General features: G+C 40.8%; 1 protein-coding gene across 3 annotated transcripts in view; it reads left to right on the top strand.

Moving 5' to 3' along the window:
- TENM1 (teneurin transmembrane protein 1) overlaps nt 1-23,059 on the top strand; it is a 548,130-nt gene extending 525,071 nt beyond the window's left edge. For all 3 annotated transcript variants that reach the window (XM_021685960.1, XM_021685969.1, XM_021685964.1), the window contains 5 exons: nt 11,111-11,407; nt 17,321-17,708; nt 18,566-19,786; nt 20,551-20,693; nt 22,269-23,059. In XM_021685960.1, coding sequence (XP_021541635.1) covers nt 11,111-11,407; nt 17,321-17,708; nt 18,566-19,786; nt 20,551-20,693; nt 22,269-23,027 — 2,808 coding nt within the window. In that variant the 3' untranslated portion in view covers nt 23,028-23,059. The remainder of the gene's footprint in view (nt 1-11,110; nt 11,408-17,320; nt 17,709-18,565; nt 19,787-20,550; nt 20,694-22,268) is intronic.
- Nucleotides 23,060-23,281: the final 222 nt, after the last annotated feature.

A 23,281-nucleotide genomic window follows, 5' to 3' on the forward strand; every position in this document is an offset into this window, starting at 1 on the left:
GAAGTTAGTCGACCTGGCTTAAGAAATGCCTTTATTGGGGCACCTGGGTGGCTCAGTCAGTTAAGCGTCTGACTCTTGATCTCGGCTCAGGTCTCAATCTCAGGGTTGTGAGTTCAAGCCCCTCACTGGGCTCCATTCTGGGTATGGAGCCTACTTAATCAAAAAAAGAAAGAAAGAAAAGAAATGCCTTTATTTTCTTCACCTGTGAAATGAAAATATCATTCTAGAGCAAAGTAGGAACCATCTACACATGGCTTATCAACCTCATGGATTCACCATAGAATAATTGTATCAAATAAATGATCTCTTAGTGCCTCCCCCAGTTTATAGCCTCAATAAAACATTATGAACCATATCATACACTATGTGCCTTTGGGTTTTCCCATTCTTTAGGATAACACATCCTGTACTATGTGACTTTGGGATTTTCCACTTTCTAAGATAACCCACCATTTTCTCCCCTCCATGTGCACAGATAATGGAGAAATTCTAAACTATAGTTTACACCTCATATCCCAAACTGTTCTTAATGTTGAAAAGCTAAAGGTCATAAAACATTTGGGGGCTCTTTAGAGTAAGGAGTGAAGTGTTATTTAGTTGATTTTATTTATAATTGAGCCATTTCCCTTCCTGTGGTATAGTTGAGCAGATCTGTGGAACTGCTTATAAGGGCAACAAATTCAGGACCTTCTCTTCTATGTGACTTCCAGGGCACTTCCTGAGGTCCTGCGACAGAAGGGAGCCCCTTCTCAGCTGAGTGGTGTTACCATGCACATCCGTAGAAACCTAACAGCAATCCTCTACATGTTTAGTGCCTTAGAGTTAACAAAAGGCTTTCGTAGCCAGGATTTTATTTGATCACCACAACCATCAACTGTTGTTATTCCCAATTTACAGATAAGGAGACTAAGGCCCAGAGAGGTTAAGTGATTTGCCCAAAGTCAAACAGCTATTAAGGATCAGAGCCAGCACTAAAATGCAGGTCTTCGCCTAGCGCAGCACTCTTTCCACTACATCATGCTGTGCTGCCTTGTTTCTTAAAATAATTAATCTACACATCATTGCCCCACTCAGTGGGGCCACCTTGGCAGGGCCTGACTCCTCATTTCAATGCTGACAAAAAGAGGCAAATAATCGACTCTAATGTGCTGGCAAGTGTGGGTGGTACAGGACAACTGGCTGGCCTCCAGGCAGGGAAAGTGTGGAAGAGGCCGGAGAAGGGAAGCTGTTTAACTGGCTGATTCTTACCTTCTCTCCCCATCCTCATGCATTTTTGTTTACACTGCTGCCTCAGTTTCCCCAGATTAGGCAAATCCAATTTAATGCAAGGACTACGCTCCCCTAACATAAGTGTGAATCCAGTTTTGACAAGGCAAAATTCTCTTTCCGTGCTGAGTTTATTATTTCAGAGATGGTGCCCCTTCATTTCTAGTAGCTTTTCAAGGGGCGAGCAGATAGCACAAGATGTAACATTCTCTCTTCCTGAGACAGATAGACAGTGACCCATTTGTAAGCATTCATGTAAAGAATAAGCCTCTCGGGTGTCCTCACGTACCTCAAGGCCTTGGACTGAATCATTTCTTTCTCCTGGTGGGGCAGCCATTCCAGAGCAAGTGCGAGTGGGTACACCAGAGCTCTTGAGACAGAATCCCAGGTCCACATAGTCACACAACATAGAAACCCCTGCTGTACCGTAGGAAATAGGACTCCTCTTTGAAAAACCAAACAAAGGTGTGATTGTGATTTTTAAATGTGCTTGGGCAGCAGGTCATAAAACACTAATTGTTCAGGCACAAAAATGGCACGTTCATTTATAGGCCCATTGGGTAAGATGATGGGCATTCCAAAAAGCTACCGATCACATCCACCCTAGACCTTCTAGCTCAAAGAAAACACAGAAAAGGATAGACTTCTCTTGGAGATAAAGCAACAAGCGTTGCTCTTCTCCCATGACTGGTGGGTTTTTTGCATACGAAGTCAGGGTCCCCTTCAAGGTGAACAAGGCAGACTGCTGAAAAAACGTGATATCCTGCTCAGCCTGGGCAAGCAAGGGATTTGTTACCTCTGGGCCGTCCTGCACCAGCTCCATTAAGTGAAACAAATCACACTAACATCCTGAGATTTCCTTTATTTTAAAAATCCATTTCCCCCCAACCTGAGGTGTGTTTGCATCATCTTCCTTGCAAAGTACTTTTACATGTATCTGATCTGCTGCATCAGCCTGTCCCCATAAATGCATTTCCCTTTACAATGGAGAAAGTAGAGATTAGATCACAATGGAAGCCGTTGTAAAAGAATTGGGCATTCACCCACAGCAAACCAGTTTAGGAACTTCACCCGGCTTGCACCTCGCCACCTCCCCGGATAATAACGCCGTTCTAGGAGACGCAGCCCAGCGCTGGATCCCAGAGCTCTTCACAAGATTTCACAGACTGAGATGTGAGGTTACGGCAAAACCCCTGCCCCGCAGCCTCCTTTATGAAAAGAAAAAAAAAAGTCCAGGAAGCTTAGCACTTCAAACCAAAGTAATAAAATCAAGTAAGATGATTATGTGTTTACAAGCAAAATGAAGCAAAGACTAATCTAAAACCCTCACCATTGATTTTTGTCCCCTCGCCACTCAAAGATAACTGAGAACGGGGTAGATTGGTTTTTCAGCGCAACATGTTCATACGTGATCTGCGCTCTGAAAGGGCAAACAAGCCCAGATGCAACACAGGGTCCCAGGCTGACAAATGATGGGGAATTTGGGAGGCAGCCAACAGGGTTCCAGCATCTCCCTCCGTTCTCAGAAAATGCCTTTGCTGACAGGGCACACAGCTGCAGGCTGCTCAGAGTTGGAGTTCACATTTGCTTCACGCTATTTTAACTTCCTTCTCCCCAGGTTTGCTGGAGGGACTTATTTTGTGAAAATTTAGATAAGGAGGCTGCTTGCAGATAGATGAATCTATTCTAAAAATATATCTATGGTTCTCAGTCCCAAGTAACAGTGTGTCTACCCCTAAGGAGTCACCAGGAGACAGGAGATTTCAGGCAACTGGGCAGAGTTGATTTTTTGGGGTCAGGGCATTCTTGGGGCCTTCAAATCATAGAAGCTCCTCTATTTGTTAATCTTGAGTCAGCCCCGCTAAGATAACTAGGAAGAAAGTATTATTTCACATACTATTCCACATGCATATAAACATTAATGATTTGGTATAAAAAACCTCAAGTGTCTGTTGTATGGTTTTGCAAATGAATTCACCAACAGGAAAGTATTTAAACAAGAGCAAATCAATATAATGCAAAAAGCATCCAAGTTAAATGATATGGCAGAAGTCAGGTGAGCGGAATGAACAAGATTTTGAGGAAGAACTGGTATGCCCATAATTTTGCACCACTTTTCCCATCTATGAAATGAGGGATATGGGCTGTGCAATCTCTATCATTAGTAGCATTTTCACAACTGATCATAATTAAGCAGATAACATTCACTGAGGTCTTACTATGTGTAATGCCATATATTAACTCATTTAGTACTCATAACACTTTATCAGGTGGGTTCTATTATTATCATTTTCATTGTACAGATTAAGAAACAGGCACAGAGACAGGGCGCCTGGGTGGCTCAGTTGGTTAAGCATCCGACTCGTGGTTTCAGCTCAGGTCTTGATCTCAGGGTTGTTAGGTCAAACCCCATGTCAATCCCCGCACTGGGCTTGGCCCTAGGCGTGGAGCCTACTTAAGATTCTCTCTCTCTCTCCCTCTGCAACCCCCTCTCTCTCTAAAAGGAAGGAAGGAAAGAAGGAAGGAAGGAAGAGGCACAGTGAGGTCACACACAGCTAGTATGTGGGGATAGCAGGATTTGAACCCAGGCAGGTCAACTCAATAGCCTATGTCCCAAGATCCCTACTGGCACTAAGATTTTGTGGGCTGGCAAGGTAAGGAGAGTGTCTTGGGAGTAAAAAAAGAAAAAAGAGGTAAAAGGAAATTCCAGATGGGGTAGTAGCAGCTGATGCTAACACATGCCCTGTTCATTTATAGGCAAATCTGTGAAATAAAAGCAAGCCTAAGTATGGTTTTGATTGTCAGCCTAACAATTATCAACAAAAAATAAAATCTGTAGCACTGTACTGATTGATTTCTAACTAAGTACTAATTACCTTAAAACCAGTGAGTGTAGAGTAGCATGTACTAATTTAAAATTGGCTGTGACTTTTCTATCCATTCTCATAAATTCATGGAAATTAAATACAGTGCATCTCCCAAACTGTGATGTGATTATTTGGCCCATCTCACTTATTCACCTTCCGACTTCTTCAGCAAAAGTTAACAGGTTAATTCAGTTGCACCGTGAGCTGAAATGCTAGACAGCATCCTTGAAAATTCAGCCTTCTCTTCTTTGTAGAAGAAATCACGGGGCTCCTGGATGGCTCAGTCAGTTAGGTGGCCAGCTCTTGATTTCAGCTCCGGTCATGATCTCAGGGTCCTGGGATTGAGCCCCAAGCCAGCCTCCATGCTCAGCGGGGAGTCTGCTTGAGGATTTTCTCTCTCCCTCTGTCCCTCCCCCCCAACCCCCGCTCATGCACCAAGCACTCTCTCTCTCTCTCTCAAATAAATAAATCTTTAAAAAAAAAAAAAAACCAACTGCCATAATCATAACGTCCTTAGAGTTCAATACATTTTGTGTATGTGTCTTTTTAGATATAATTATATATTTATATCATATATAATATAAGATATATAAAACATATTCAGTTGAACCATAGCAAATTGCCCTTTTTGTAGGCCAAAAACAGTCAAATATCAGCAAGCAACTTAATATATCTTTATCCTACTAATTGAATGAGTCTTGAATTGGAAGGTTTGAAAGGACTTTCTCTTAAGCAATTAAAACACAAATTCTAGGAAGGAGCAAGAAAAGGCTCTGAGTGGAGACAAAGGACACTTTTCTTTGGAGCTTCTGCCTGTACCCACCCTTTCCAAGCACTTTGATTTCTGCTAGAAACACAACCCATGGCTCCCTAGGGCACTCACTTCCTTCTTTCCTTTCTGGTCCAAGTATGATCAAAAAGCAAGCCCTTCTCCTTACTTCTCCTTAGCAAAGCTGAAAAAAAATATAAGGAAAACCAAAGGATGAATTAAAGTATAGATACTTCTTCCCCTATGGAAAATTTTTACCAAGTCCAGGTTTCTTACCCCAACATACAGCTGTTGTCAAACTCAGAGGTCTCGTTCAATGTGCAACCTGTCCAAAGAGACCCCTTTTAACTTGGGGCTATTACCAAATTTCACCCCTTTCTTTGCCCCCTCTTTTCCAGCACAAGAATTGGTGCAGACTGTTTGGAGGAAGAGTGTGTTGGGGAGAAAAACCATTTCTTTCTACCCTTCTAAGTTCTTGGGCTGGTGTAATAATTAAACTGACATAAAACAGATTAAGAGGAGAAAAACAAGCATAAGTTGAATACCATGTATACCTCCTATGTACATGAGAGACCCAGGAAAACTGAGTAGATCCCCAAATAGCTAAAGCCAATACCTTAAGTAACATCCCCAGCTAAAGACAAAAGATGCTGGAGGTGGGGAGTCAGTTATGGGAGGTTACCAGGAAAGTGACAATAAACAAGGATGCGGTTGTTGTGCAATTTTAAATCCTCACCTTCTCCGTTGCTAAAAGTTTCTACAGATTTAGTCATTCCCCACTTTTTGGTACAGAGAGACACCTTTACAAATGGAAATTCCCCTTATAAATGCAAATGGGTAACTTCACAGTTTTTTAAGAGCTTCTCCTGTGGCTCTTTCCTAAAAATAATCAGCCTAAAATAATCCTTATGCCAAAGAGGCATATTTTGGGGTGACAAATTCTGCCCCCATGCAAGTGGAAATAAAGATGGATGGCCCACACTTAGGTCAAAGGCGATTATTGTCTTTCAGGCAAACTAGTGTTTGTATGAATGTGGAGCTTTCCCAACCTTGCTTATGACCCCAACAATCATAAGCAATCAGCTTAAGTTTGGATTCCTCCATAATGGCTGGAGCATATAAGCACTCAAGGATGGGGATGGGAGAGCCCACCTGGACAAGCATACTCCTTCCCAGCCTCCTCAGACATAGTTTCCTCAGGAGACTCAGGGGGACTCTGTGGCATCTTCTATTCCTTCACCCCCTTTCAGCTCTGAGCCGAATGTTACAGTACCTTCTCTTTTGGGTTCCTGGAGCCAATGCCAATGTGGGAGCTGGAGTTCCCCACAGCAACCAGCAATTCTGGGGACACCAGCTGGCTGTCCTACAATTCAGTTCAATTCTGACCCTATTTACCAAGAAATAGCATCCGATTCCGTGGGTTACGGGTTCAGTCCTACAAAACTGCCTCCTGCCCGCTACTTCAGATGCCAGTCACCAAGTCCAAGTTGTTACCAGTGCCTCTGATGGACTGGCTATCAATCAGAGGTTCCCACAACCCTTTTCTTGGGTTTGATTAATTTGCTAGAGCAGCTCGCAGAACTGAGAAACATTTTGCTTATGAGATTACCAATTTATTATAAAAGGATATAACCCGGGAAGAACCGGATGGAAGGATGCAGAAGGCGGGGTATGGGGAAAGGGTGCGGAGTTTCCGTGCTCTCCGGATGCTCCACTCTCCCAGCATCTCCACTTGTTCACCAACCCCGAAGCTCTCTGGCCTGTCCTTTGGGTTTTACGGAGGTTTCATTACTTAGGAATGATTGATTCAATCATTGGCCATTGGCAATTGATTCAACCTCCAGCCACTCCGCCCTTCTCCAGAGGTTTGGAGGGAGGTACTCAAAGTTCTAACCCTCTAATCATGTGGTTGGTTTCCCTGGCAACCAGCCCCCATTCTTAGGTTACTTGAGAGGCTTCCAAAAGTCACCTCCTTAACATAACAAAAGGCAGCTTTATCATTCTTATCACAGGAGATTCCAAGGGTTTCAGGAGCTCTGTGCCCGGAACAGCGTTCAAGACCAAATATACAGTTCTTATAAATCACAATATCACACCTTCCAAACCTTTGATAATAGTTTTTCCACAGCATCTGAGTTTCAGAGTACCTTATTCTGAAAAAGAGAAGCAAGGTTGTCGACGTATTGACAAGCACAGAAAGAACATTAGGCCGTCTTCCTCTGCTTGCTTTGTACCACTTAACAGTGATCCCTGCTTGTGTTAACTGTAATGACTTTATTAAGAAATGTGTTCTTGAGTAGTAAACTTAATCTATCAGACAAATAAAACCACAAATTTAGTTGAACTGGAAATCACTTGTTACTTTGGCTCTTTAACTATCATTATAACATAAATTGTAACAGTTACAAACGTCTCTGGGAGTACATGGATATTTTACAGCTATTGTAAATGAGCGTTATTACAGTTGGAGATATGTGGCTATAAAACCACAGGAAAGGTAGTTGAGGAAAGAACACCTGGTTACATATCGGTTTCCAAGCCCTGCGTATCAAAAGACAGAAAATATGTGCTATACTATCACTTTTTAGGTAATAACAGCAGGTTACTGTATATTTATGCACTACAATACTGCATACATTGGCTACAGATGGTTTAAAGAGTCCTGATTCCCAGGGACGCCTGGGTGGCTCAGTCGGTTAAGCGTCTGCCTTCGGCTTGGGTCATGATCCCGGGGTCCTGGGATCGAGTCCCGCAATGGGCTCCTTGTTCCGTGGGGTGCCTGCTTCTCCCTCTGCCTCTGCCTCTCTCTCTCTCTATCTCTCATGAATAGATAGATAAAATCTTAAAAAAAAAAAAAAAAAAAGAGTCCTGATTCCCAATCTGTGTGTGTCTCTTTTCCCGAATTAAACCTACCCCTGAGACTAACAGCATTTCCTTTCAAATAATTTAAGTATCTAATCTCTAGTCTTCTGGATAGATTTCATGTCATGGAACATTTGATAGGTCCTTTTTTTTTTTTTCAGAAGCTCAAAATTAAGGGCAAATATTATTAGCCCCAGCTGGCTGATGAAGAAACTGAACCAAAAGAGATTTTTTTAAAGCAAAGTGCCATACCCCAATAGAAAAATGAAAAAAAAAAAAAAACCTCATGAGTAGACAATTCATAGAAGACATACATGTCGCCAATAGACATTAAAAAAATTTCAGCCTCACTAGTTATCAAATAAATGCAAATTTAAACTACAATAACATACCATTTTCCCACTCTGATATAGAGAAAAACTTACTAACAATGCTAACACTTACTTGATGCTGGTAAGGATGGAATAAGATGGGCTCCCCCACTACTACTTAAAGGAAGTATAAATTTGTAGAAGCTTCATGCACTATAAAGTAATGACTCATGTCGCATCAGGAGTCTTTGATATATTCTTATCACTTCACCTGGTAATTTCACTTCTTCAGTTCTGTATTAAGGAAATATTCATTTACAAAAATGTTCAGCAAAATATGAAATATGAAAGAATAATGCAAAATAAAAACTCTAACTTCCAACAATAGGAGAAAGGATAAATAATTATCATGTAAGAAGATACTATACAACCATTAAAATTCACATATTAAGAATATATAATAATACAAGGAATGCTCAAGATAAAACATTAGCTAAAAGTAGGACACAGGACTTTTAAGTACAATCCTAGTTGTATTTTTTGAATGTATAAACAGATTATGCATAAAAGAGGGATAAATGGAATGCAGCCAAATATTAGCAGTGATTAGCATTGGAGGGTGAGATTACAGGTAATTATTTTCTTTTTGTATTTCTTTATTTTCCAATTTTTCTGCAACGAAAAAACATCACTTTTATGATGGAGAGTGGAAACTATTTTGAAAACCAAAGTGAGCAAGGGAAGACTGGACTTTGAAATGAGAATGTGGGTTTTCTAGGTTCTTCCTTTCTAGGTTCTTTGGTTGGTCTAATAAAATTTACATGAGACAGATTAATGAGAGAAAAAGAAATTTAATTTTGTATTTATGGAAGCTCCACAAAAACACAAGAGGCTCAGAGACAGTCAAGGCAATATGAGGCTTAGATACCATCCTGAACTAAGGAATGGGAGAGGGGCCTGGGGCTTCAAAGGCGAGGAGGGTAATTCACAGGACAAGAATAAGAGCAGATGTTTGGTAATTGGATGTTTGTTCTGCCATACAGATAGGTCATTCAAATACAAAGTAATCTCGGGTAATAGCTCTCTTCCTGAGCCAGGCCCCCTATCTAAATTCTTTTAGGTAGTTAAGGAAGAGGTGAAAGTTTTTCTTGAGCCTGCTGGGTCTTGATTGACCTCAGCTCAAAATAATCCACATGCATACAAGGTGGCACGTTTTGGGTGGCATATCCTGCTCCCCTTCACAGTTATCTAGCTACTAAGATAAAAAAATTCTGTTTGGATCTTATATGTGGAACTAAAAAAACAAAACTGAACTCAGATACAAAGAACAGATTGGTGGTTTTGGGGCTGGGGGTAAGGGGCAGGGAGGGAAATGGGTGATGGTGGTCAAAAGTGTAAACTTCCAGTTATGAAATAAAGAAGTCCTGGGGATGTAATGGGCAGCATGGTGACTATAGTTAATAATACTGTATCGTATATTTGAAAGTTGCTGAGAGAGTAGATCTTAAAAGTTCTCATCACAAGAAAAAAATTTGTAACTATGTATGGTGATGGATGTTAACTAGACTTACTGTGGTGATCATTCCACAATATATACAAATACTGAATCATTGTGTTGTACACTTGAAACTCATATAATGTTCTATGTCAATTATATCTCAATTTTAAAAATAAAAATAAAAATGTTTCAATAAAAAATTTTAAAAAATCTCTTTCTGAACCGAGATTTTAAAATTGGACTCTTGAGACCCCTAGAGGTTTCACGATTGGGTTTCAGAGCCCCCTTGAGATTTTATTTATCATGTACATGTATGTGTTTATGTGCATTTTCCTGGGGACACAGTATGTAGCTTTCAGATATTTAAAAGGATCCTTGACCACAAAAATTAAAAATGAACATAAAGTTTAGTTGAGTAGCGAGTGAATCTGTTTAGTTCAACTCTGATTAATGTAGTCAAGCCCTAATGTTGGTTTTTTTCTCCCTTCCTCAGATTAGCCAGATATTTAACATTCTGTTCTGGATCATGTTGACAATTCCTACAGATATAGATCTAGTACACCAAACTACAATCACCTTGGAATCTGACACATGGACCCATTCAAAAGCTTAACCTAAATGAGAAAAGTAATCATTATATTTTTAAAATAACAATTACCAATATTATTTTTACATTTCGCAGTACCTGTATATGTAATCTTATTTAATTCTTAGCACAACTCTGTGGTAGGAACTGGTAATATCACTCTCATTTCACAGTTAAGAAAACTAAGCCTCTGATAGAAGAAATGACTGGTACACAGACAAGCAGCTAATGAAATGGCTCCTGATTCCCGGGCCACTGCTGTTGACACTTCTCAAAGTCTCTCCTTTTTTGTTTGAAGGAGAGCAGAATTTGCCACCCTAAAATATGCCTTTTTGACATAAAGATTATTTTAGGCTGATTTTTTTTTCCTGAGAGTGCCCGCATGTATGTGCATGCGCAGTTGGGGGGCAGAGGGGGAGGGAGAATCCCCACCAAGCTCCACGCTCAGTCCGTGGAGCCCCGTAAGGAGCTGGATCCCACCAGCTGGAGATCATGACCCCAAGATCAGGACCTGAGCCAAAACCAAAAGCGGGCCGCTCAGCCGACTGAGCCACGCAGGCGCCCCTGGGCTGATTTTAAGAAACAGCCGACTCAGAAGCTCCGAAAACTGAGTAGAAGCTACCCTTTTGTAAGAGGCATCTATGTTTGTAAGGGAAATCTCCATTTCTAAGGGTGTCTTCCTCTCTGTACCAGAAAAGGGAGGATGGCTCTAAGTCTCTGGAAACTCATCAGTGGAAAAGGCAAGGATCTAAATCTGCAAAAAAACTATACCCGGTTTACTATGCTTTGCCTGAAAACCTCCCATAACTGGCCTTCCCTCCTCCCCACCCCCAACATCTTCTTTTGTCTTTAGCTCCGGGTGGATTTAAGGTGGCGGCTTCATGATTGTGAATGCACTTGATGAGAGGAACCAAAGCAGTGCTTAAAATAGGTCTCATATCTGTTTTGCAGGCCCATAACCGAAACCTGCTCTCCATAGATTTTGATCATATAACTCGCACGGGAAAGATCTACGATGACCACCGGAAATTCACCCTTCGAATTCTTTATGACCAGACTGGACGACCTACTCTGTGGTCTCCCGTAAGCCGATATAATGAAGTGAACATCACATATTCACCTTCGGGATTGGTGACGTTTATTCAAAGAGGGACGTGGAATGAAAAAATGGAATATGACCAGAGCGGAAAAATAATTTCAAGAACTTGGGCTGATGGGAAAATTTGGAGCTATACCTACTTAGAAAAGGTAAGTTTGTAGGGAGAATAAACTAGTTCTGAGTTTCTGCACGAGAATATTGAAAATGGCCCTAATTACCGATCTTGGTGAGGAGACCTACAGGAGAAAAGTCTGTTCTGGCTGTCAGGCCCTGTAGAAGTAACAGCAACAACCAAATGCATCTATAAGGATAAGGTGTTTTTCAGCTAAAAACTTTCCCCAACCCCACGCTCTGCCAGGTACTCTTTCAAACTGAAGTCAGGATAATGGCTTAGCTTTCTCCTCATTTGAGCATATTTGTTGAAGCTCTTGAAAAGGTATCCTTATTATTATGAAAGCTCATATTGAGGTAAAATAGGTCGAAAATTATAAAATTGTGTGTTAATGTATCTCAGCTCTGGAGAAGAACCTCTTAGAGGATAAGGAATTCTAATTTTGTTGGGATAATCAGTGAAGTTTTAGTAGGTATACATATGAGGACTAATTTTCACAAGTAATCAGTCTGAGCAAACGGTAGCAGTGGGGCCTCATTGGTAATGGTCCTTTGTGTGTGCAGTGAGTCTCCAGCAGCACCCATAATGGGAGCTGGCGGGCTCCCGTCTGGTGGAAATAGACAAGGATTTTAATCCCATCCCCAGAACCATTTGTCAAAGAGCCCCCACAGGGCAAAATGGTTTCTGGCCAGATCAGTAGCAGAGAACAATAAGAGAGAGTGATTTCCATCCGCCATCTCAATTTCTGATGTCCTAAGATGGCATCTCTTATTTCCCAAATCTGTCCATTCAACCGAATTCATCAGTCCTGAATCAATTTCTGGGAATACTGAAAAAATGTTTCCCTTGAGGATTCAAGGGTAATCAGTGCAAGTTAACCCCTAGAAGTTCTTACAGAAGTCATAGAAGCTCATAGCTCACATGACAGAATTTCACTATTTGCACCCAATAATGTCAGGCCTTTCTGATACACTCCCCAAAGTTTTGGGGGGAAAAAGTATGCCAATGGTTGTATGTCATTATAAAACTATAATATTACTTCCCAGAGGCAGTTGCTGGGGAACTTGCCAAGTTGGAAATGCCTAGGAGATAAAGCAGAATTCCACTTGGGAGCCAGGGTAAAGAAGAGAGTCCTCTGCTGTATCCACCCTTTGTCTGCTGAAGAAATAGGTCAAATCTATAATCTACACTCTACACTAGGAACATCTGAATCTTATAGAGTGGGTCTTTCCTCTTGACTTTTGGTAATAAGAATGATTTGCAAAATCCTATGGCTCATGTTCACAAAGTACTAAACTTGGTACAAAATTTCCTGAATCCAAATATTTGGTGGTATGTTTACAGGGGCAATGCATGTAATGATGACCTTCATATAAAAAAAAAAGATACCACTGATTATTAGATCATAGGCTGATTTGTTTTTCAAGGAATGAGGATGGGTTTGCCCTGACCCTTCCACAGGTCATACATGTGGCCAGTGAAGTAGCCAACACTCCCTAGGAGTGTACATGGGTTTGAACTCATAAACCCAATTCATTAGCACCACAGTTTGGCCGCTGAGCTATAACTGCCTGTAGACAGTTGCATCTGAGTCTCTAAGACTTTTCCTTTAGGCTGCCTATACAATAGCAAAGGAGCCTATTGAAAACTTACATTTTAGCCCTTCATGCAGCTTCTGTGACACCAATGAAGCAATTTTATTGCTTCTCTTTTCTGAATTAGCTGAGCAAAGAATCACGTGAAGGAAACTTCCCCTAAGTTCTCTTTGCTACAGAAACTGAGTTGGCAATCTCTTTAAAAACAAGGAGAAGTCTATGAGCCAGGGCCTGCAGTGGACAGAAATAAGACCTGACTGATGTATCATGTATCAAGAGAAGCCCTAGGGACTTCCAGAGACTAGTTTACTGACCAGTGAGACAAGCTGAATCACTTGTGCCTTTTAGTTGACTTTTGTCCCTTTCTTGAGTTCACACTTAATTTGTCCTCTAATTACAAAGTCGCCCCAGGGCTCCTGGGTGGCTCAGTCAGTTAAGCATCAGACTCTTGATCTCAGCTCGGGTCTTGATCTCAGTCAGGGTCATGAGTTCAAGCTCCATGTTGGGCTCCACACTGGATGTGGAGCCTACATAAAAAAATAAAATAAAAAATAAGGGTAGCCCTTGACTTAAACAGTCGTATTATGCAAAACTCAGAACCTGCAAAGCACACAACTATGAAATGGTTCTTTACTTTCCAAAAATCATTTATCATGAGATTGATTTTATTAACGTTATAATTACCAGTAATAATAACTAAATCACTGAATAGATATGATGATTAAATGAAATAACTGAATATAAAGCACCCAGAGCATCTAATCATAAAATAAGTTAGTTTCGTTCCATTTACATAGTGCATTATAGCATTTATTTTCCAGTCACTAACAAATGCTACTTACTTACTACTACTTGAAGGGAAATTAAAACAAGAAAGAACAGAAGGAAGGAAAGGAGGAAGGGAAATGAAGAAAGGAGAAAAGAAGAAAATTAAAGCATTTTTGAAATTGTGATTCTAGAAAATAAAAAGGGAAGGAATATTGAATTTACCAAAATCCAATGTACATGTAACTTTTGCAGTGAGGTGATGAGGTTCTGTGTCTTCCTGTGCTCTTTTGAGTCCTCTCTTTAACATGGCCTTTGCTGGCACATTCTTTCACTATGTCTGGGGCAGAGCAAAGACAAAGAGACTGGCTCCTCTAGTATATTTTAAAGTAAGAATTCTCAAGCTTGAAAATGTATACCTCATTTTATGCTTCAAAATACCTCTGTAAATTTGCTTGCCATCCCTATACCATGATATATTAAAAAGCAACAGCAAATATTTCACCCTAATGTGCAGACATTTTGTAGAAATCGTGTGACTTCCTCTAGAGCAAGTGCAAGTTACGTGTATCATTTTCATGCACAATGATCTGTAGCCATTAGGAGAAAAATAATTATTTGGGTAATAGCTGTGGTTGCTTAAATGATCTCTTCTCTATTAAAAAAAATCAATTATTGTTTCTTAAATTTTCTCTATGTGGTCATTAATTCTCTATCTTGATTTATGAGACTTCTCTGAGTTAATTATATTTTGAAGACTTGTGGGGCTAAAATTTTGTATTACAGTAAATGTAAATCTTTCCGTTTCCTAAAATCGTTCAAGGACTTCATCTTAAAAAACGCATTTAAAGATATTTTATAATCATTTAATAAGATGCTCTAGTCTGATACATTTACACAAAATTGCCTCTTTAGGGCTGAAATTTTCAAAAGCTGCCTGCCTAAAGTGATACAATGCACGTTGCCTTGAGCTTCCAAGTGGCCCCACACTGCCATCTGGTGGTTACTCAAGTGCTTTAACTTTCCAAATTTCCACCATTGCTCATTTCTATTCTTGTTCAAATGAATATACATGCTTGCTCTTTTTTCCTTCTTTACAATGATCTCTTTTAGGATCTCACAACCCATTAAAAAAAATACAAAGTCTCCAACTCTTTTGTTTGGACTCAGAAGAAATGGCCCTTTTTCCTGCTGTAGCAGCACTGTCGGTGCTGGATGGACTCATAAGCATTATTTTTGAACAAACTGGTAATAATGCCCACCCAAAGTGAGAAAGCAGCCAAGTGAGAGCTAAATGGCGTTCTGGCAACACAACAGTTACATTCACGAGCTTTCTAATCACGTCATCCACATCCTTGCCATTGGCAGAAAGCTTTAAAACAGACCAGGGAGCTTTTGAGACCGCACTGCATCAGCAGCACCTAGGACAGAGTCGGGCAGTGGTTTTTTACTGCGGCGCGATGGATGAGACAGGGGAGAGAACACAATGGCAATGTGCTATACATGTTTGGCAAGGCACACACAGCGACTGGAAAAGGCATGGCCCAGGCAGGCTGGTACTAGATAATGTATGGGAGCCATATGGTGATTGTCCCTGGCCCGCATCACAGGTGACAGATGTCATTTGTTCGTGGCAAACTGACAGAAGAGACTGGAAAGGAGCTGAGAAATCTGACTTTGAGCATAGAGCTAATGCAAAGGCATTTTTCACCAGCTCCCCTCAGGTTCTGTTGGTTCTGCCTTGGTCAAGGAGGTGGTTCTCCCTTCGTGTCCTCATGCCAAGTCTCCTGCCTCTGTTCAGTGGCAGTTTCGGAGGTGCAGGTTGTCCCCAGATGATGAGGTGACAGGCTTCCCGCACGCAGCTTGCAGCTTTGTATCTGCAAGGCAGGGTACTTGGTGGGAAAAAACAGAAAGGAGGAACAAACGAGCGAATAACTGCAGACTTTGACTTCACAGTACTGACATGCGATTCAGAATCAATAATTCTCAGAAGGCGGGGGGATATGCAGTTCCAAGAAATAGATTTAATACTAGAATATAATTTCATATTTAGACGAGGGAAGTGCACATTATATACGCTTCTGTAATTCATATTCATAAATATTTATGTAATTTATGTTTAAAAAATGAAAAGATACCTATTGTTTTCATAACACAAACTTCAGAAAATAAGCTCAACTAAATCCTTTTGCTTGGTAAGGTAATTCTCAAGAAGGGAGGGATAAAGCTTCCTTAGAGAGTTATATCAGAGTCTCCAGGGGTGAGCATTTTTTATTTTTATTAAAAGATGAGATTTAAATGCTTTTCAATTAGAAATAGGATTGAGTCCCCTGTAAAACAGTGTTCCTTTTATGTTTGTATTTGAGGTTAAAATAAGGTAAACCAGTATCAGTGAAATACCTAATCATATGTGAGGCATTATACCTCAACAAATAACTATTTCTGAAATACAGATCAGTTTGGAGGAAAGGGGTTGCATATCCAGAGAATTCTTCACTTTTTAATGGCATGTTCCCCTAATATAGTTTAAAACATGAATTGCTTGTCAACTATACTCAAATTTTTTTAAAATGTCAACTCTAGGGGCTCCTGGCTGGCTCAGTTGATAGAACGTGCAACTCTTAATCTCGAGGTTGTCAGTTCGAGCCCCATGTTGGGTATGGAAATTACTTAAAAATAAAATCTTAAAAAAATGTCAACTATACTCAAAAAATAAATAAAACACGAATTGCAGAGAAATAATTATAATATTTTATATACAAACTTTTGAGGAAGACTTTACGACTACGTGAAGCCAATAAATACTTTTTGGTGACTGTAACTCAGTATGTGGCATGCCCTCACCTCCATTTACCTTCTAATCCATCTCCACATGGATGCGACTCCACAAACAGTAACCCTTTTGGAATACTGACTTGATTGTTTGTCCCAGCTCTGCAAGACCCTGTCCTTCAACTTGGCTTTCAGTGGTTCCCTGTTGCCAGCATGTTTAAGTTCAGCCTCCTTAGCATGGCTTAGAAAGCCCAGCATGATCTGGACCCAGCCTACTTAACTGGCCTCATCTCTTGCCATTCACCAACCCGCCCCCAACACACATGCTCTGGCCACACAAAATTCCTCTCATTCTCTGAAAAGCCATGTTCTCTTTCTTATCCAGACCCTCAATGCTGTGCCCTCTGTCAGGAGCACTATCTCCCTCCCCGGCTCCCCCCACCTCCCTGCCTTCAAACCTGGCCAAAGCCGTAGTCATCCTTGAGATCTCAATTTGGATGCTGCTTTCTCCAGGCAGCTTTTCCTGACCTCTTAAGTCTGGCTTAGCTATTCTTGCTCTGCTCCCATAAGCACCCTGTCCTTCCTCTGTCATAACACACCGCACATGGTGTTGTAATTGCTTGGTTGCTTGTCTTTCTTCTCCATAGACACCATTACTGCCCACTATTATATCCACCCAGCACTATATCAGTGCCTGGCACATAGCAAGTGCTGGATAAATCTGTGCTGAATGGATGAATGTGTTTCTTTAATCTCCTTTAATCTCCTCAGCTTCAGTGGTACGTATTATGCTATTTTTTGCCTTTGTCTCGTTTCAGTCTGTGATGCTTCTCTTACATAGCCAGCGGCGCTACATCTTTGAGTACGACCAGTCGGATTGTCTGCTCTCAGTCACCATGCCGAGTATGGTGCGCCACAGCCTACAAACCATGCTTTCAGTGGGCTACTACCGGAACATCTACACCCCGCCAGACAGTAGCACTTCTTTTATCCAAGACTACAGTCGGGACGGCCGACTGCTGCAGACCCTGCATCTGGGAACAGGGCGCAGAGTTTTATACAAATACACCAAGCAAGCCAGGCTGTCTGAAGTTCTCTATGATACCACTCAGGTCACATTAACATATGAAGAGTCTTCTGGAGTCATTAAGACAATACACCTGATGCACGACGGCTTCATTTGCACGATCAGATATAGGCAAACAGGTTTGTTGTGAAAGGGTGGCAGTGCGTACATCCACATCGGTCAGTATTTTCTTATGACATTTTCGCTGGCCACAGTGTGAAATAGAAGCATTGACCTGTAGACATCCAATCCCATAAACATTCACCTTGGTTATTAAATTATCTTCCATTGAAATTAAAAACCTGTTATAGACTGCATGAAAGCTGGTTCCTTAAAAACCTACCGTGCATTTCTCTGTCTCTGCCTCAGCTCTCAGAAAAGCTGAGCTCTGAGAACCTGATCCAACTGTGTGCTCCTTCCTAACTCATTACCAGATCTTCCCAGAGATGCAGCTGCAGGAGTTGAGCCTCCCTGAAACGAGCTCAAGCCCCATGTAACCTCTATAAGCCTCAGAGGATGGCAAAATATGTTCAAAAGTCAGAACTTTTGAATATATTTCATCCTTTGGGCTTAGCTTATCAAATGCCCAAAGTCAGTTACCTTAATGCTGGATTTTGTCAACAACTGACCTGCTGACTTTGTAGCACAGGTTAAACGAATTAAAAGTACTTTTGTCAGTGATTATAACAAGAAAGGATGTTGATAATATCAGTTTCATCACCCCAAGCCACTGGATGGGCTGTTACTTAAATAGTTCCTGTAATTAAATTACTCTATAACTATAGCATACAGTATTTTTTCGTATTTACTGACCACAGCTCTGAGAGTGTGTATCTATGAGATGATATGCCCGGGCATGAAGTATCAGAGGTCAATCTCTAATATCTTATTTTGAATGTAAAAGCATCACTACTAAAGACCCTGACCCTAGATCCTTCTGATTGCTCGACATTACCCATCTAGCTCTGTTCTCATTGTTTTTATTTTGATTCCTCAGGACCTCTTATTGGACGCCAGATCTTCAGATTCAGCGAAGAAGGGCTGGTGAACGCTCGGTTTGACTACAGCTACAACAACTTCCGAGTTACCAGCATGCAAGCTGTGATCAACGAAACCCCTTTGCCCATAGATCTGTACCGATATGTTGATGTTTCCGGTAGAACAGAGCAGTTTGGAAAATTCAGTGTCATTAATTACGATTTAAATCAGGTCATAACCACTACGGTGATGAAGCACACCAAGATCTTCAGTGCCAACGGACAAGTTATTGAAGTCCAATATGAAATCCTAAAGGCTATTGCCTACTGGATGACTATTCAATATGATAATATGGGGCGTATGGTGATATGTGATATAAGAGTGGGAGTAGATGCCAACATAACGAGATACTTCTATGAATACGATGCCGATGGGCAACTTCAGACTGTTTCTGTAAATGACAAAACCCAGTGGCGTTATAGTTATGATCTGAATGGAAACATCAACCTCTTAAGCCATGGAAATAGTGCTCGTCTTACTCCTCTCCGATATGACCTCCGAGACCGCATCACCAGACTCGGAGAAATTCAGTATAAAATGGATGAAGATGGCTTTCTGAGGCAGAGGGGAAATGACATATTTGAATATAATTCTAATGGTCTGCTGCAGAAAGCCTACAATAAGGCTGCTGGCTGGACTGTGCAGTATTATTATGATGGGCTTGGGCGACGTGTCGCCAGTAAGTCCAGCCTAGGGCAGCACCTTCAGTTCTTTTATGCGGACCTGGCCAACCCCATAAGAGTTACTCATTTGTACAACCACACGAGCTCAGAGATTACATCCCTGTATTATGATCTCCAAGGTCACCTTATTGCCATGGAGCTAAGCAGTGGTGAAGAATATTATGTAGCTTGTGATAATATAGGCACCCCACTGGCTGTGTTCAGCAGTCGAGGTCAGGTGATAAAAGAGATATTGTACACGCCTTATGGAGATATCTATCATGACACTTACCCTGACTTTCAGGTCGTCATTGGTTTCCATGGAGGACTCTATGATTTGCTTACTAAATTAGTGCACCTGGGGCAAAGGGATTACGATGTTTTTGCTGGCAGGTGGACAACGCCTAATCATCACATATGGAAACAGTTGAACCTCCTTCCTAAACCATTCAACCTCTACTCCTTTGAAAATAACTACCCAGTTGGCAAAATTCAAGATGTTTCAAAGTATACCACAGGTATAAAACTTTACACTAAACTTGTAATAACTCCATGGTGTTTATCACATAATCTCAGTGCCTCTGTAAATATGCTTCCTCTTCCTGCCAGTTAACCCACAAGTTATTGTGCAGTCACTCTCTTCCTTAATCTTCTAGAGGGAGCACAACTGTGCAAAGGGCATAAAACATGATGCTTCTGCATCCCAGGACACGTTTTCTTTCCTTTTAAGCTTTCTGTTTGTAGGTTTCACTGTTAAAAGCTTATATGAGGGGTGCCTGGGTGGGTCAGTCAGTTAAGCATCTGCCATCAGCTCAGGTCATGACCTCGAGGTCCTGGGAATGAGCCCCAGGTGGGGCTCTCTGCTCAGCAGGGAGTCTGCTTCCTCCCTCCCTCTTTCCCTGCTTGTGCTCGCTCTCTCTCAAATAAATAACATCCTTTTTTTAAAAAGCTTATACGAATAATTTCATAAAGGAAAAATTCAGGATTATGTTCCATCAAATAAATCTAATATTACGGTCTGTGTGGCCTCAGTACCATTACCACATTAAGAGTTTCAGTGCTGTAAACTGAACCTATCTCTGTGATTATCCATGAATCAAAAGGTATCCCTGTAGAGAGAGGATCCTATGTTTTAGAGCAGGTGATAGAAGGGGGAGTTTTATCCCTAACCTCCCACTGGCTGAACATTTTGAGGGCAGGAGAGGTATCGTTCAAGCTTTCCACAAAGCTTGTAAAGTATGGGCTTCATCATTTTTTTTCTTTTATATTTTGTGCCTCACAGACATTGGAAGTTGGTTGGAGCTGTTTGGTTTCCAGTTACACAATGTTCTACCTGGATTTCCCAAACCAGAATTAGAAAATTTGGAATTAACTTATGAGCTTCTACAGCTTCAGACAAAAACTCAAGAGTGGGATCCTGGAAAGGTTTGTAAAAATTTTACCATCTTTGTTTATCTGAAAAAACAGACGAGCATCCAACACCATGAAATGGCATTAACGTATATTTGCTTACTTATTTTTGAGTTATCTTGAATATTCACTGAAATGTCCACAGTTAATGAGGAGGTAGAAAAAAAGCTTCCATGAGGAAAGGATCAGGGAATTGAAGCTTTTAGAAAAGACAAGACTAACGTGGGATTTGATGCCCTGCTGCAGTAGACAAACAGGAGGAACTAAACTTTTAAAATTCCGGAACGGGCTGCCAAGGGCAATTATGGATTCTGTATAGAGAAAACTGTTCACTGACAGACATAAAAAACTTCAGATTTCCAACAGCGAAATAATTTAGGGTGTAGTGCATTAAAAAACATGGGAAGAACAGAATTAAATTATTCTGACAAAGAAAAAGTAGTAAGAGCAATGAAGTAAAAATAATAAATACTATAGGGGTAGAGTCTCTGGGAAAATAGGAATACCAAAGTATTCACAGTTCAGATAATTTCATCAAGAGTATGAGGTACAAATGAAAACAAAATAACTTTTTCTTTCAATTGAAAGAAATGGAGGACTGTCTCTTTGCAAAAAAAAAAAATTACTTAATCAAAATAAAACTGAAATTAGGATGGGAGGGCTTGAAATTTAAGTGTAAAAAATTAGGGGCACCTGGGTGGCTTAGTCGGTTAAGCATCTGCCTTCAGCTCAGGTCATGATCCTGGGGTCCTGGGATCGAGCCCCACGTCGGGCCCCCTGCTCAGCAGGGAGTCTGCTTCTCCCTCACCCTCTGCCCCTCGCACCCCCCGCCACTCATGCTCTCTCTCTCTCAAATAAATAAAATCTTTTTTAAAAAATTATAAGCGAAAGGCAAATCTAAATAGGTACTATAAGCTTATCCTGTTTTGTAAATACATGTATAAAAATAATTTTGTAATTAAAAAGTAATTAACAGTCCTTTTTATAATTAAAAGTCCTTTAAAAAAGTTAATCAAAATGTTGAAATTGCTGAAACTTTGTTGTGGATACTTGGAGGTTCATTATTCTCTTCTTTTTATTTCCTAGTATGTTTGAAAATGCCCGTAATAAAAAGGGTTTTTTTTTAAGTCCACGTAAGAAGATCAGTGAACTTCTTGCTGATTTGCTGTAGTTATGTAGAAGGTTATAATCTGTTTAAAAGCAAGAATAAGGCCTTAAACCCTCTCTGCTCCTCACTGTGGCTAATGTATCACACCACGTACAGTAACAAACAGCTAGTGAGTATTAGTTAAATTGGTGAAGTTGAAATGTCTTTGTTTCGGGGGAGCTGGACCCACTTAACTTGAAGTGACTTCTAGTTCTGAGATTCTATGATACCAAATTTTAACATACTTCCTTATGTTTAACTCACCAAGACCTCAAGAAGTATATGCCAGGTGACCAAGTAACCTGTTAGTCTTGTCTTTGCCAAATCGCTGATGAAGAGATTCCAAATTTGGCTTCTTGTGAAATCACACACCAGCACGGTAAAGCAAGAAGGGGCTTTTCACAATCACCAAGCATTTGCACTGTGCCTTTCTTCTTTCCTAGACTATTCTGGGTATTCAGTGTGAGCTCCAGAAACAGCTCAGGAATTTCATTTCCTTGGACCAACTTCCTATGACTCCCCGATACAATGATGGACGGTGCCTTGAAGGAGGGAAGCAACCAAGGTTTGCGGCTGTTCCTTCTGTTTTTGGAAAAGGTATAAAATTCGCCATCAAGGATGGCATAGTAACAGCTGATATTATAGGAGTAGCGAATGAAGATAGCAGGCGGCTTGCTGCCATTCTCAATAATGCTCATTACCTGGAAAACCTACATTTTACCATAGAGGGGAGGGACACTCACTACTTCATTAAGCTTGGGTCTCTGGAGGAAGACCTGGTGCTCATCGGTAACACTGGGGGGAGGCGGATTCTAGAGAACGGTGTCAATGTCACTGTGTCCCAGATGACTTCTGTGTTGAATGGGAGGACTAGACGGTTTGCAGATATCCAGCTCCAGCATGGGGCTCTGTGCTTCAACATCCGGTATGGAACAACTGTCGAAGAGGAAAAGAATCACGTGTTGGAGATTGCCAGACAACGTGCTGTTGCCCAGGCCTGGACTAAGGAACAAAGAAGACTGCAAGAAGGGGAGGAGGGTATTCGAGCATGGACAGAGGGAGAAAAGCAGCAGCTTTTGAGCACTGGGAGGGTACAAGGTTATGATGGGTATTTTGTTTTGTCTGTTGAGCAGTATTTAGAACTTTCTGACAGTGCCAACAATATTCACTTTATGAGACAGAGCGAAATAGGCAGGAGGTAACAAAAAAAATCTCTGCCTTTGCGTCACCAAAGACTGCCTGTTTTTAAAACATAAAATGGTTTATTGTATTGGTTTTCTAGATCAGAACTCTGTATATGTAAATATGGAGGAAAAACATATCCAACTGCCTTTCAATGTGACGGAAGATGGTATTTTAATATTGTTTGTTTAAACTCTTTAAGAAATGACAGAGATTTTTAGTTCTTGTGTGGCAGTATTCAAAATAACACAAGTAAAAGAGCTAAAAAAAAAAG

The sequence above is a fragment of the Neomonachus schauinslandi genome, chromosome X (assembly GCF_002201575.2).
Source record: "Neomonachus schauinslandi chromosome X, ASM220157v2, whole genome shotgun sequence".
In the NCBI taxonomy this organism is placed as follows: Eukaryota; Metazoa; Chordata; class Mammalia; order Carnivora; family Phocidae; genus Neomonachus; species Neomonachus schauinslandi.